Raw genomic sequence first — 15,215 nt, forward strand, 5'->3', positions numbered from 1 at the left:
ATGCCACTGGTCATAATTTTATCATAATTCAGCACATGAACAATTTATAACCTTCCAGGTTAGATAAGAACAGAGAATGACATAAAAACGTTAGATCAAACACAATAAATTATTACCAAAAAATTAATGTAAATTTAAAGCAATGTGGTCAGAAAAAGTAGATTTCTCAGCTGGCATCAGGGATGGGCACTGGTTTCTCTGACCAGCTCTGTTTGGTCTCTGACCTTCCAAGGGTTTTTGACCTTCTCTCCACCCCCCAGGACCTCCCAGTTCACAGCACGTGGGATTGGAGGCATAGACAGGGAGGCTAACAAGAGCCTGACTTAGGCTCTTCAGGAAGAGCCTGGGTATCTCAACCCTCATCTGCTCTACTGAGCAGACTTGTCTACATTCTTTACTTCCCAAACAGAAAGTCTAACCTGCAATCTACAACACCATATGACCAACATGCACTTTATCTTTTGAAAACTTTGGCATGAGCCAGGCATGGTGACGCATGAATTCAGTCCCAGCGCTCAGGAGGCAGAGGCAGGTGGATAGAGAGAGAAGGGGAGAGGGAGAGAGAGGAAAACGAAAAAGGAAAAGAAAAAAATAAACCAACAAAAACAACCCTTTGGCACATACATCTTATGAACAGAGTACCACAGACTCTGGCATTCCCTACACTAACTCCCCTCCTGTTCACCTAACAAGCAAGGTAAAGTGACTCAGATCACCCAGCTGATGGAAGACATACTGGCTACCCTAATCCTCCAGTTCTACAGCTTCATATCCCAAGCACATGCTTCCAGCCTACAATCCTGGGTACAACCCATGCAAAGCCCAAACCTTTTCCAGTTCGTGTTGTTACCTGAGAATGCTGGAAAACATCTCTAGCTATGGCATCCAGGTCAGAGGTGTCGTGAATGTTGCGGACGTAGTCAGCCACAGCTTTGATCACTACATCACAAGGTGGCAAGACCAGCTGGTGGGCTCGGACCTGGGAGGACAAATGCACATGTCAGCAGTAGGCATGAGCCTCAGAGATGGCTAAGTCTGCATGTAGGGCCCAGACATTCCAAAAGTATGCCTACTGGGCCTACTAGGACCTGCCTACTTCCCACCCATGAGACCCTGGCCTGCACTTCTATCTCTAAGAACGGCTAGCTCTACAGCCAGCTTTTTCTTTCAGATGAAAAAACACAATTCACCTGCTCAAACCCTGTGACGCTGAAAGAGCATGGCTGGGCTTTCATCATTCAGTGTTCTGAGCACAGGACCTACATCTCACAAACTGAGCAGGGTCATTAAAAGCCATTAGCTTCCTTTCTGTATCAACAGGTTAGGCGGTGTGGTGTGATCTTTGAACCTGTACTCAAGGCTCCCCGAAACTTGAAGAATAAACTCAGTTACCAAGTGCCTACACCCACCAAGTTTATCTATGAGCTTGACAAGAGTACCACCTCCCACTGAAGGGCACATTTGAAAAGAGAGAAATAGAAGCCGTGTGGTGGTGGCACTCGGGAGGCAGAGGCAGGCGGATCTTTGTGAATTCAAGGGCCAGCCTGGTCTACAAGAGCTAGTTCCAGGACAGGCTCCAAAGCTACAGAGAAACCCTGTCTCGAAGAAAAACCAAAAAGAAAAAAGAAAAAAAAGAAAAAGAAAAAAGAAAAAAAAATACTGTCTTAGATTGTGTGGATGGGCAAGGAGTAATGATAAGGTCCTATATGCAAGAGAAGAGTGTCTATGAGGTGGCATGAGAAAGACAGGACCTGCCATTGCTGGCTTTGATGACAGAGAAGGGAGCCAAAAGCCAAGGAATGTGAGCAGCTGCTGAAGTTAGAAAAGTTCAGGGAGAATTCTCTCTGGAAACTGCAGATAAACACAGGCCTGTTATACCTTGATTTCAGCCCAGCAAGATCCATTTGGACTTCTAGTCTCTCTAACACTGAGATAATGTTTGTGTTTTTTAAAATCAGAGATGTATGTATGTATGTATGGGGAGGGGGATTATTTAAGAAAACTTTAACCTTAATAAATAAAATGGAAATACATCCATTTACACTTTAAGATTACTACGCAAATTTCCAGATGACCAAAGCTACATTAAATTTCCCTTTAAAAATAAAAAGTAAAAGGTAATGTGTTTTTCCCCCTAGACCAAGTGGAATTTTCCATTTGGATCACTGTTTACACCCTAAGAGGAGCACTCTCCGTTCAGTTCGTACACTCTGGTTCAGGGAAAATAGTATAAGGGCTCCCCAAGTGTCATTGAGGTGGTTACTGATGCTGACCATCAGCACACTCCTAGAAGCCTAACAGCCCTCAGTGCATGGCAAAAGACTACTGCCACTCATGTTCCCAGTAAACAAGCAAAAGAGCAAAAGTGCTTTGAACCACTCTAGATGGAAGGAGCATGCTCTGTGTCATATGGGATGCTTCAACAACCCCAGGACAAGGCAAGTGAGATCACCAGAGCAGCCAAGGAGGTGAGGCCAAGACAGAAATCCTGAGCTAACCCACACCACTTTACTCCCAAGTTCCTGCTAACAAACACTTAAGGCACCTTGCTCACAGTGAGTGCCCCGCCAGCAAGGGCAGCATGTGGGCTAGGGGACTGGGGAGAATATTCTCATGTTCTGGCTTCAAATTATAATCCAAAGGTTCAACCCTACAGGTGTTTATGGCTAGCTGGCCACTCAAATACCAGACATTAGCACTAATCTCCCCATGCTTACACTGTATCTGAAACACTGGCTATTTCAGGTGGCTTTATACACAGAAGTACAATAACTCAAAATGGCAAGAACAGAAGTCACTGGATATAAAACGGCTTCCTGATAGCCTCTTTCAAGAGCAAAGGCAGCCCTATGGCTGCTGTCTGACCTCCTTGCTGTCTATCACTTGCCACCTCCGAGGCTGCTGCCTCAAGAGTCCTGACCTGAGCAGATGGTGCAGTAAGCAGATCCTCAATCTTTATGGTGGCTGAACAACAGTCATCTCTTCTTAGTTCTGTTTTTAAATTTTAGCTTAAAACATAAAGTTAGAAAAAAACAAAAGTCAAATAAACTCCAGAGACTCTGAAGCTGGGAACAATTACCTGCTTCTGAGGAGAGTGGATGATTTCTGCTTCGTTGAAAGCTGTTTATGATCAGGTTCCTTTGTCATGAAATTGTGAAAGGTTCCACTGTAAATCACCACTTTGCTCAAGAGAAGGAGGAAGGTATAAAAGACCCACAGGATTTCACCCACTCATGCTTACCAGCAAGAAAGGTAAATAACAGGTCATATTTGGTAAAACTTCTCATGTGAGCTGGGTGGGGATGGCACACACCTTTAATCCCAGCATTCAGGAAGCAGAGACAGAAGGATCTCTGAGTTAAGGCCAGCCTGGTCTACAGAGTTCCAGGGCAACTAGGACTAATAAACTCTGTCTGGGGATGAGGATGGGGAAGGTCCCAATGTCAATTTTCACTTTCAGCATTATGTTTTCCCAAAATGAACTGTTTCCTACTGAAAACTATGAGCTATGATCTTCCATACATCTGTGACAGGTAGCTATAATGCAGAACTGCCACACTAAAAATCAATGACCTGCCAGAGTAGCCCCAAATGATTACATTCAATGACAAGACACCCCATTCCCCCATGTCACCCAACATAAACTCTGTCCTTTGACCTCCGTTTGAATACGAAATGCCCCCTCCCTACACACACATACATACATGTACACACGTACACTCACACACATGCATATGCATACACGAGTACAGACACACATACACACACACACACACACACACTCCTATGTTTCAACACTTGGTTCCCCCAACTGGTGGCGCTATTTGGGAGGGGTATAGAACTTAGGCAGTGGCACTTTCTTAGGACAAGGAATATCACTGGGAACAGGCAGGCGATTTCACAGCCTCACCCCACCTCCTGTTTGCTCTCTCTGTTCCCTGTACACAACTGACATACAATCAGCCAGCCTCACGTGTTTGCTGCCATGCCTTCCACACCATGGTGGACTCTAGCCCCTCTGGAACTATAAGGCAAAATAATCCCTTTCTCCCCCAAAGTTGTTTTTGTCAAAATATTCTATCACAGCAATAGAACAGCAAATAATACAACATTTAATTTGAATTTTAAAAAAATTCTCTAGGAGACTTAAGCACCAGGGCTGGGTCGGTGGTGTGGCTACTGGCTGGCTGCATTCCTTAGCCTGGCCCCAGAGCAGGCACCTCTACAAATACTATGTCTATGCCATTTGAGGATCAGCTGTACCACCAAGCAGTTGACAGCTCTAGGGCTGCTTTCATTCTTCCTAGGGGTGAATGTAGAGATAACTGTAAGGTGGTGGCCAGTGAGGGATGGGACTTACACCACAGCCTCTAGCAACAGGGTTCTTTGAGGGATCTTGGAAGTGAGCGGGCTCTACAGCCAGAGATCCTGATTCTTTACAATCACTGATTTTGGTTAGTGATTTTAAGGGACATCTCAAGGAAGCCAAGAAGAAATAATACACTATAACGACAAAGCACAAAGTAAACAATCTCTCCCAGGTAAGACAAAATACCAATGGCATTTGTTACAGAAGCATTTATGCTGTGGCATAATCCTTCTGTACACTGTGTATGTCGCTATGATTGCTTTAATAAACAAGCTGGGCCAGGCAGTGGTGGCACACACCTTTAATTTAATCTCAGCACTTGGGAGGCAGAAGCAGGCAGATCTCAGTGTATTCGAGGCCAGCATGATCTACAAAACAAGTTCTAGGACAGTCAAGACTGTTACATAGAGAAACCCTGTCTTGAAAAACAAAAAAAAAAAAACCAACCTGGATGGCCCACAGCTGAACAGGAAACAGGTAGGTAGGAAAGCCAAACTGAAAATGATGGGATGAGAAAGGGGGAAATCGGGAGTCGCCAGACACATGCAGAGGAAGCAGGAGATAAATGTGCCATGTTAATAAAGGTACCACCACGTTGCAGAGTATAAATAAGGAACATGGGTTAACTTAAAATGTATGAGCTAGTTAGTACTAAGCCTGAGCTATTGGCTGAGCATTTATAATTTATATTAAGCCACTGAGTGCTGAGTGATTATTTGGGAGCAGACGGTCAGGACAGAAAAACTCCACCCACATTTATTCACTACGTATAACCCTATAGCCCTAGTCTTGACTACACTGTACAGCTCTAAATTCATTGAAATAATGTCATTATAGTATATTCCAGTTTTTAGGTTAAGTCCAGCATATCACAATATTCAGATATTTCCATTATAACCTAAGACTCATCAAATATTACAGACAAAAAAAAATCCAAAAAAAAAAAAAAAAACCCACCTCCCAAAATTTTCTAAAACTCATTATTAGGATAACTTGGTAGTCTTAACTCATCTACCTGTTCTTTGAGAGCAGCACCATTATACCCTCTAGGGATAGAGCATGGGAGGAAGGTAAGATGGATGGCATGAGGGAAGTGGGTGCATCATGCTTCATCAGGAGCTCCCTGGGTGTTCTTGTTTCAGTACTGGAGGTAAAAGTGACAGTAGTAGAAATAATTATTCAGAATTAAGTCATTAAGTGGAAACTTCTAGAAGACAAAATCTGGCTCCTGGCTCTAGAGACAGGAGGTTGCAGTAGAATACAAGAGGACCAAGGGTGTAACCTAGATGTCTGCACTAAACTAAGGTCCACTGAGTACCAAGGGCTGTAGGGGTGGGAATAGGGCACATGACAAAATGTAACCAAGTTAGTGATGTGCAAATTAACAGGACACCACTGAGAAGGAGAAAAAGGCAGCAACAGTCTGTAATCCCAGCTTTCGAGAGGAAGGAATAGAGGCTGGAAGATGGAAAACTGGAAGCTAACTTGGCTCATTCTGTTTCAAAAATCAAAAAGAAAAAATACTTGCAAATCATATATACAGCAGAAGAATATATTAAAATCTGTTTATACATCTGAATATATTAAAATCTGTTTTAATTTGCTGAAGATAAATAACTCAATTTAAAAATAGGCAAAGGATCCAAGTAGACCTTCAACCAAAGGAGACAGGGAAATGGCCAATGAGCATAGGAAAAGATGCGCACCACCATTAGTCATTAGAGAAAGTCAACTTGAAAGTAAAATGAAGACCTCATTAACCACCGTGATGACTAAGTACAAGAACAGGCAGTAACCTGGGCGTTAAGGACATGCAGAAATCTAACCCTCCACAAGTTGCTTGGAGAACAGAAACTGTACAGCCACTGCACAGCATGAAATGGTGTGATGAACTCTCAAAACACCAAGCACAGAATGAGCACATAGCCTAAACACTAAGGAAAAATGAAATGTATAAAAAGTGTGCCAATGTGTTCATAATAGAATTTATTTAATTTTTTTAATCTTTTGTTTTTGGTTTTTTTGTTTTTATTTTTTGAGACAGGGTTTCTCTGTGTAGCTCTGGCTGTCCTGGAACTTACTCTGCAGACTAGGCTGGCCTCAAACTCACAGAAATCTGCCTCTGTCTGCCCCCCAAGTGCTAGGATTAAAGGTGTGCGCCACCAATGGCTTACAATAGAATTCACCAGAAAACATAAACAACCTAAAAGTCAATAGGTTGACAAGCAAACAAAAGGTGGCATAATCATACATGGGGTGTCATCCAGTTGAGACATGCCACAGTAGCAGCAGACCTGAAAGCATTATGTCAAGAGAAAGGAAACCAAACAGAAAAATGGTATAGTGTCTTATTCTGTTCATGATGAAGAGGAGACAGAGCTTATTATCAAGGAGCTGAGGTGTACCTCTAAGCACATAATTTCTTTTAGAGTTAACAAAAATATTCTAGGTTGGTTTCACAGCTCTGAATGTTAAAACCCTTCACATGTACAAAGTCCTGGATTTGACCATATGTGAGTTATACATCTTAATACAGCAGTTACTAAAGGGAAGACGGGACTACTGTAGAACTGGATATGGGAACCAGCGATGCCTGAGTCTGAGCAAGCCCATGGGAAAGGCAATACTAGTTCCAAAAGGCCAACAAGAGAGACCAACTTGGACAAGGCCTAAGCCAGAGACTTTGAAGAAGCCAGTCAGCATGCAAAGCTGGGCTGGTACACCCTCCGTTTCTGACCTAAGCATAGTCTTAAAAAACCGTGTCTGCATTAACTCGACACACCCACAGTGTTAAGGACACTGTCTGTGTCCCCAGACCTGTGGTCAAGTCTTAACGAATGATGTTCTCTAGGGACGGAATTGCCCTGGAACTTTAGTGTAGCAACAGTGCTGGCCATCTGCTCGGGGTGAGGAGTTGGCAGGGACAGAAATAAAAGGCAGCACTGAATGCTACTTCACCCCAGCACTGTCCTGACTTTCAGAGTAAGGCGAGTGCGGAGAAGGAAGCAACGGAGCCCACCTGGTTTGGAACAGAGTCAAGGCTATGGACTCAAAAAGACGTGGTGGCGCACGCCTTTAATCCCAGCACTTGGGAGGCAGAGGCAGGTGAATCTCTGTGAGTTCAAGACCAGCCTGGTCTACAAGAGCTAGTTCCAGGACAGGCTCCAAAGCCACAGAGAAACCCTATCTCGAAAAACCAAAAAAAAAAAAAAAAAGACAGGACACGAATTAAAGCCATTACACTGTTATTTCAAACTAGAACATTGCAAGGTAAGCATGGAAGGTACAAACACTAACCTGGAGCCTCCCTCTTTGCCTTTCCTCCTGGCTTTATCCAGGGTCCTCAGAAGTACCACATTCCATCCCAAATCTATTACAGACCTATCACTAAGACTGAGAAGCTGCCACATGGAAGAGCAAGTCCCTCTCTTTCTATGATGACAGGAAGCCCATCCTAACCTAAAAAGCAGGGGCAGAGAGCTAGGCCTGAGTCCCAACAGACTGCAGCAAATTCTCAGAGCTGCAACACTTCCCACATTTACTTTCAAGAAACAGAAAGCCTTTGCATTGTCTTGTACTCAAAAGCATTTCAATTAACATTCAATGAGTAAATTAAAAATGAGCAAAGGGCCAGGAGGTGGTGGTGCACACCTTTAATCCCGGCACTCAGGAGGCAAAGGTAGGGTAGACAGATCTCTGAGTTGGGGCGAGCCTGGTCTACAGAGCAAGTTCCAGAACAGGCTCCAAAGCTACATAGAGAAACCCTGTCTCAAAGAAACAAATAACAACAAAAAAAGCAGAGACTACATTTCATGCTAAATCTAGGTTCTCAGAGTTCATATTAACCACTGAGAACATACAGTTAGGCCAGCAGCGGTGGCTGATGCCTGCAATCACAGCACCTCGATAGAGGGCAGAGACAGAAGGATTGTGATGAGTTCCAGGCCAGTCAGGACTATACAGCAAGACCCAGTCTCACTTTTCTCTACTGTTTAAAGTCTGGAGAGCAAAAATGGAAAAAGAAATAGGAAAATCATAAAGATCAACCAATAAGAGCAGAATGTCCAGTCAAAACACCTCAAGTTAGGTGCCTCCATTTTTTTCTTCTATAATCAGGCAATGTTTTGCTTTTGTTGGTTTTTTAAGAAGGCAGAATATTTAGTTTACTTACCTTTCAGTCCCTATCATTTTCTCCACAGTCCAGAAGGTGTTCACATTTCAGGTATTCTTTCTTTGCTCTTACTGAGCTAGAGACTGACTTAACATAAAGGATGCATTGTGCTAACTTCAGCTTGACACTAACATAAAGGCAGTAATTCCTTCCCTAGAAGATACATGGAGACAAAACTGTCCCCTTATGCTAGGACAAAGAGTGAAATGTGTAAATTAAGTCCACTTTTCTATTTAGTGAATTTATTCCCAACTGAATTTTAGAGAACATTCCAGAATAATAAAGCCACTAGTCCACCAACCTAGCTCCAGTGCTCATCTGACACAAAAGAAGCCTCCAATCACTGAAATTTTGCAGCTCCTCCTGTAAGGAGGCTGGGTCCACACAGCTACTGGCTTACTGGGCTCCTGTTGCCACCTTTCCAAGGACAAGGTCTAGCATGGCAGACACGGTTAGTGACACCAACACCGGATCGTTAGCACACATCTTCAGAGTGACACTCAAAGTGTTACAGAGCAAAATCGCACACACACACAAACACACACCAGGAGTGGGAGGGGTAATAAACCATTCCAGAAACTCAAGATTCCGGAAAAATCAGCAACAAGAAGAAATTATATATTTTTTAATTAAAGCTAGCAACATTGATAAGACTTTCTAAAAATTAAAATAAAATATCCAGCTGGGCGGCAGTCACACACCTTAAATCCCAGCACTCAGGAGACAGAGGCAGGCAGATCTCTGTGAGTTCGAGGCCAGCCTGGTCTACAAGAGCTAGTTCCAGAACAGCTAGGTCCATTACATAGAGAAATCCTGTCTCGAAAAACAAACACAAACAAATACCCACTCAAAATTTAAAATTCTAGTTCCAGGACAGGCTCCAAAACCACAGAGAAACCCTGTCTCGAAAAACCAAAAAAAAAAAAAAAAAAAATTTAAAATTCCTTTAGCTGGTAAGGACACAAAAATTATAGAATAATATAAAGCCCACAAAACACATTTGGAAAAATCATTTTTAGTGTGTGCCTGTGGCCAGGGTCCCATGTCACGCTAATGGCTGCAGCCTCACACACCTCTGCAGAACACTTGCAGGGCTGGGTTGTCCTAACTATCCCTACGGCACAGGGGAAGCAGGATCAGGGTCTCTGCTCCAGAGGCAATAGTAGCTCACACACTTGAAAGCCTGAGGCTAACTTAAGAGAAGACTCTGCCCCACTAAGACCAACCAGTGGGCACAACCAGATGACCAGCAGAAGCCTCTTTGGCAGGCCAAGGCACAGTGGTCTAATGTTATTACTATAAGTACAAAAAAGGTTCTTAACAATTACATAACTAAGACTAAAATATTATATACTAAGAGCATATTCTTCAAGCACAAGGTTACAGTGAGGATTTCTCTGCTCTTAAAAATAGTGTATTCCCCAAGTATATCCAGCAACTCCAAGTAAATAACATACTCTGTTGTTTTATTATTATTTATTATTATTATTACATATCAATCACAGTTTCCCCTCGCTGGCATACTCTGTTTTTACAGCCAATGAACTTACAGTCTCAGGGTTGAAGTCTGATCAACCCCTCCAGTCACCTACCCTGCCCCAGGTTACTTTGTTTCTGAATCAGGATCCCCAATAACAGGGCCAATAATAGGTCTCTAAGACTGAAGCTAAGGACCTCAAAGCCAAAACCCTATAGTAAATGACTTGCAATGCCACTGAGAAAGTGTACAACCCAGCAACTGGGAGGTAGAGGCAGGTGTGGATAATTTAAGATCAAGATCATCTTGATCTAAACAGCAAATTCCAGGTCAACCATGGTTAGAAGCATGGTGAAACCCTGTCTTAAAAAAAAAAAACCCTATATAGTTTTGTACTAAAATAGTTACAGGACCCTTTATAAAAATTTTCAGTACTTGTAAGATGCCTTTGTGTAAAAAAAAATTCAGTACTTTATAAGCATCTTCTAAAAATTATTTATTATACTAAGAAGCAGTTAAAATAGGCACGGCTGTGGCACTACACTAACTGGAACTTTGAAGGGCGTTTTGAAGGAATGCATAAGTCTGCCTATCACACAGGTGTTGAGAATAAGGAGGAAGCAGGCTACTTATTAAGACGGAGTCACAAACAAGACACTTCTACCCACACAGCATGTCCCCTTCTTCAGTAAAGTACATAGTGCATTGTATTATATGTACAAAATCACAGTCGTCAGTCAAATGCTGGAAAACCCAAGTGACATTTGTACCTTCAGTGAGGCGAGTGGATGCTCTGGACCAAGTAAACTCCAGTGAAAGGAAGCCAGATCCTCATCAGGTAGTATGTGGTTTCCTAGGATATAAATGTGACAGTGTAAGTCACGGATCAGTGACACAGGAGACCCCGACACCACCGTGTGCTGGCTAATGCACACCCCACTTTCTTCACATCGTACTCTGAAGTAACACACAGCAGGCAGTCCTGACAGTTGACTCAAGCACCAGGGGAATTTTCAGATAGTTTGGATACCATTCGTACTAAGGATTTCACAGAGCTACACACCGAATCAACTTCCCAGCGGTATGCAAAACTTCAGTCTAAGGATTCCAGGAAGTCACATAGGGACGAGACCTAAGTTTTCATGTGTTCCTGAAACACCCGTGGTTCAAAATTACTTGACAATGACATAGCCAGATGTGGACTCGTGGTTATTAAATCTTCCCTAGGAAGATGAAATAATAACAACTGTGTTACAGCATGGCTCACCACCCACCAGTATCTGTGGCAGAGCACAGACTATAATATCTGAGCTGTCTGTCCGACCGCTAGGGCTATGCCCGTCTATAAGCAGGAACTATATTCTTGAAGGGTGTTCTTTCATAGCAGGGTTCTAGGGCCCCAAACACATCTCTAGGGTGCTGCTACTCGCTGCAATTTTAAAGTAGTGATTTCCTAAGCAACTCTGTGATGTTTGTATCCTGGCTAAATCACTTCTACATTAAAACATCAGACCCATCAACTACCTACTAACAGGCAATGTGACACAGGCAGCACTGCTGCAGCCTATTATCCCAAACACACAGTATGAACCGCAGGACACCCAGACCAACACAAGGAAGCCCCAGCTGTGCACACAACTGGGCTCTGTGCTGCTTACTGCTGTGAGTGTTCTGCCCAGAATTTTGTTGTGAAATACAAAGTCTCAGAGTTATTCTAAAGATTCAATTTAAGAAAATAAGAAGTTGCTGGGCGGTGGTGGCGCATGTCTTTAATCCCAGCACTCGGTAGGCTGATGGCGGATTTCTGTGAATTCAAGGCCAGTCTGGTCTACAGAGTGAGTTCCAAGACAGCCAGGACTGTTTCACAGAGAAATCCTGCCTTGAAACCTCCCCTCCGCCAAGAGAGAGAGAGAGAGAGAGAGAGAGAGAGAGAGAGAGAGAGAGAGAGAGAGAGAGAGAGAGAGAGAGAGAGAGAGAGGAAAATATGAAGTTAATTTCAGTATCAGAAATGGACTTTGTAAAAACTCAACTCAAACATTTTTAAATGAATATTCCACTCAACTTCCCAAACATTTTAAATAACTGTACTTTCTATTACAGAGAAAGAAATAGTTTTATTTGAAGACAACAAATTTTTTACAAAATCTACAATAAATAAACTTACTCATAATTTATCTAAGCTTCTTGAACAGACTAGACTCTATACCTCAAATTAACTGGATGACATTTAAACTTCTGGGAATTGAACATAGGGCGGACATCATTCTACCACTGAGCTGCAGCCCCATTTCACATTTTTGTCTTGTGACAGGGTCTTACTAAGTTGTCCAAAAGGACTTAAATTTTTGATCTTGTTGCATCATTCTCCTGAGTAACAACATACAGACCTAGCTAAAGTATTACTTGGATTTTTTTCTTCACTTATTTCAGATTTTTCTAACATAATTATCTAGAAAAGTATGAGCTGATATTACCTCAAAGAAATATATTCAGGCTGGGCGGTGGTGGCACACGCCTTTAATCCCAGCACTCGGGAGGCAGAGACAGGCGGATCTCTGTGAGTTCGAGACCAGCCTGGTCTACAAGAGCTAGTTCCAGGACAGACTCCAAAACCACAGAGAAACCCTGTCTCAAAAAAAACCAAAAAAAAAAAAAAAAAAAAAAAAGACTGAAGAAATATATTCAGCATTTCTTAAACAGAAAATCAAATATTCATCCATATTTCAAATTCTAGGCAAAAGACATTTTGCATAGCACTTAGGTAAACACTGATCATCTATGTAATGTGCCACTTCCCTACCAACTTTTGTAATAAAATAGGTTTTTGGTTTGTTGGGATTTTTTTTCTTAAGAACCCCGACTGTCTTGAAACTAGCTCTGTATGAACTCACAGAGATCTGCCTGTCTCTGCTCCCTCCCAAATGTTAGGATCAAAGGCATGTACCACCATTGCCCAGCTATAAAATAGGTTCTTTTTTTTTTTAATTAAGATTTTTTATTTATTTATTTTTATGTATACAGGGTTCTTCCTGCATGTATCCTACCTACATGTAGTACAGAAGAGGGCAGTAGATCTTATTACAGATAGTTGTGAGCCACCATGTGGTTGCTAGGAATTGAACTCAGGACCTCTGGAAGAGTAGCCAGTGTTCTTTACCTCTGAGCCATCTCTCCAGCCTCCTAAAATAGGTTCTTGATATGCTATACACCTCTGCTGGTCTGGAATTAACATGTCAATGTCACCCAGGCTAGCCTCAAATTTCCAATCTTCCTGTATCAGCATTCCAGTGCTGAGTATGTATGAGCAGATGAACACATGCTTCAGACATCAAAAAAGTATCCTTTTACATTGTAACTTATAAAAATATATTTCATTTATTTTAATCTTCCAAATCTAAAGACACAAAAATTCTATAAGAAACGATATTTACAACTAGATCCAAATAAACAACTTGTAAAATTAATATTTTGTTCTTATATAACAAAACATAAAAGTGTTTTGTACTATTTATACAAATCTGGAGCTAGAAATAGCTCAGTTGGCAAATGCTCACCTTGCAAGCATGAAGACCCAAGTTGTATCCCACATAAAAAGACATGTATAATGGCACATCCTTTACAACTCAACATGAGGTGCATGCGGGTACGTGTGCCAAACACAAATGGATCCTCCTTAGGGCTCACCAGCCAGTCAGCCTACACTTACTGGTGAGCCCCAGGTCCCAGTGAGAGAGCCTGTCTCAAAACAAAAGAAATCAAAAACAAATGTAGACAGCTGTCCAGAGGAAAGTCATTAGAGAGTGACCTCTGACCTACATACACCTACCTTTCTGGTAACTAGGAATTTCTAAAAATAATCCACAATCTAACTAATTTCCCAGAATGGGCTAACTCCACAGAAAGCACAGTATCTAACTTCACTAGAGATCATGCAGCTTCCCAAAGAGCCCTGAGTATCTAAAGCAAAGAACCAAGAAGTTCAGTCACAAGAAAACCTCACTCAAAATAACATGCATTTCTACTTGGATACAATTATGCAAAAAAACAAAAACAAAAAAAAAGTTAGAGAGTTGAATTTTAAAGTAGCTTGATACATACAAAGACACAGAAAGGGTACGCTGGGCAGTAGCGTTGCACGCCTTTAATTCTAGCACTCGGGAGGCAGAGGCAGGCACATCTCAATGAGTTCGAAGCCAGCCTGATCTACAAATCAAGTTTAAGGAGAGTCAAGGCTACAGAGAGAAACTCTGTCTCAAAAAACAAAAAAAGCAAACAAACAAATGTGCACATGTACATGTTACCTCTTGAAACTTATTTAAGAAATATATATTAATATACAAAATATATCCTATCTGGGAATATAACAAAAATAATTGTTTCATGAGATTTTTTTTTTTAATTTACTTACAATGGTGTTTTTCTTTTAAAGTAGTTGTTTTTCTGCTGGGAATGGCGTCATGCACCTATAATTCAGCAAGGACAGGAGGCCCTAAAGTCCAAGCTCATCCTTGAACAAGGTCATTGGAAACCTATATAAAACTCTAGTTCAAAACAAAATAAAACAAAAAGGCAACTGTTTTCTTTTATAATAATGGCTACCATTCAAAGGGAAAGAAATCATAGCAATGCTTTAGTCCTGTGGCATATATTCTTTGTGTTTAGATTTTGTGTGTGTGGTTTTCTTTTCCATTTAGTTTTCTGAGACACGGTTTCTCTATGTAACAGCCCTGGCTGTCCTGGAACTCACTCTGTAGACCAGGTTGACCTCAAACTCAGAGATTCACCCGCCTCTGCCTCCCCAAGTACTGGGACTGAAGGTGTGCACCACTAGTGCCCAGCAATTATTTTTTCTAATTTTAAACTTATTTATTTTATTGGATACGTCCAAGTGTTTTGCCTACATGTATGTATGTATGTATGTTGTCATACATGTGTGCCTGATGCCTACAGGTCAGAAGAGGCCATTGGCTCTCTAGGAACTAGAGTTATGGGTGGTTGTGAGCTACTACATGGGTGTTAAGAATCAAACTAGGGGTAGGGGTGGGGTCCTCTGTAAGAACAGCAAGTGCTCTTAATCTCTGAACCATCATCTCTCTAATCAAAGTTTTATTTTGAATTGTGTGTGTACATTTTATTTCATGTGTATTGGTGTTCTGCCTACCTATGTTTCTGTGTGAGAGTGTCAGGTTCCGTGGAAC

The 15,215-nt window shown here is 41.9% G+C and overlaps 1 protein-coding gene across 2 annotated transcripts in view; it reads right to left on the reverse strand.

Annotated features, from left to right (window-relative positions):
• The window catches only part of Fam120a (family with sequence similarity 120 member A), an 85,644-nt gene that overhangs the window by 51,305 nt on the left and 19,124 nt on the right, over positions 1-15,215 (reverse strand). For both annotated transcript variants that reach the window (XM_057788049.1, XM_057788048.1), the window contains exons 3-4: positions 10,788-10,870; positions 851-979 (exon numbers count right to left, since the gene is read on the reverse strand). In XM_057788049.1, the coding sequence (XP_057644032.1) occupies positions 851-979; positions 10,788-10,870 (212 nt within the window). The remainder of the gene's footprint in view (positions 1-850; positions 980-10,787; positions 10,871-15,215) is intronic.

This window comes from Chionomys nivalis, chromosome 13 (genome assembly GCF_950005125.1).
Source record: "Chionomys nivalis chromosome 13, mChiNiv1.1, whole genome shotgun sequence".
Lineage (NCBI taxonomy): Eukaryota > Metazoa > Chordata > Mammalia > Rodentia > Cricetidae > Chionomys > Chionomys nivalis.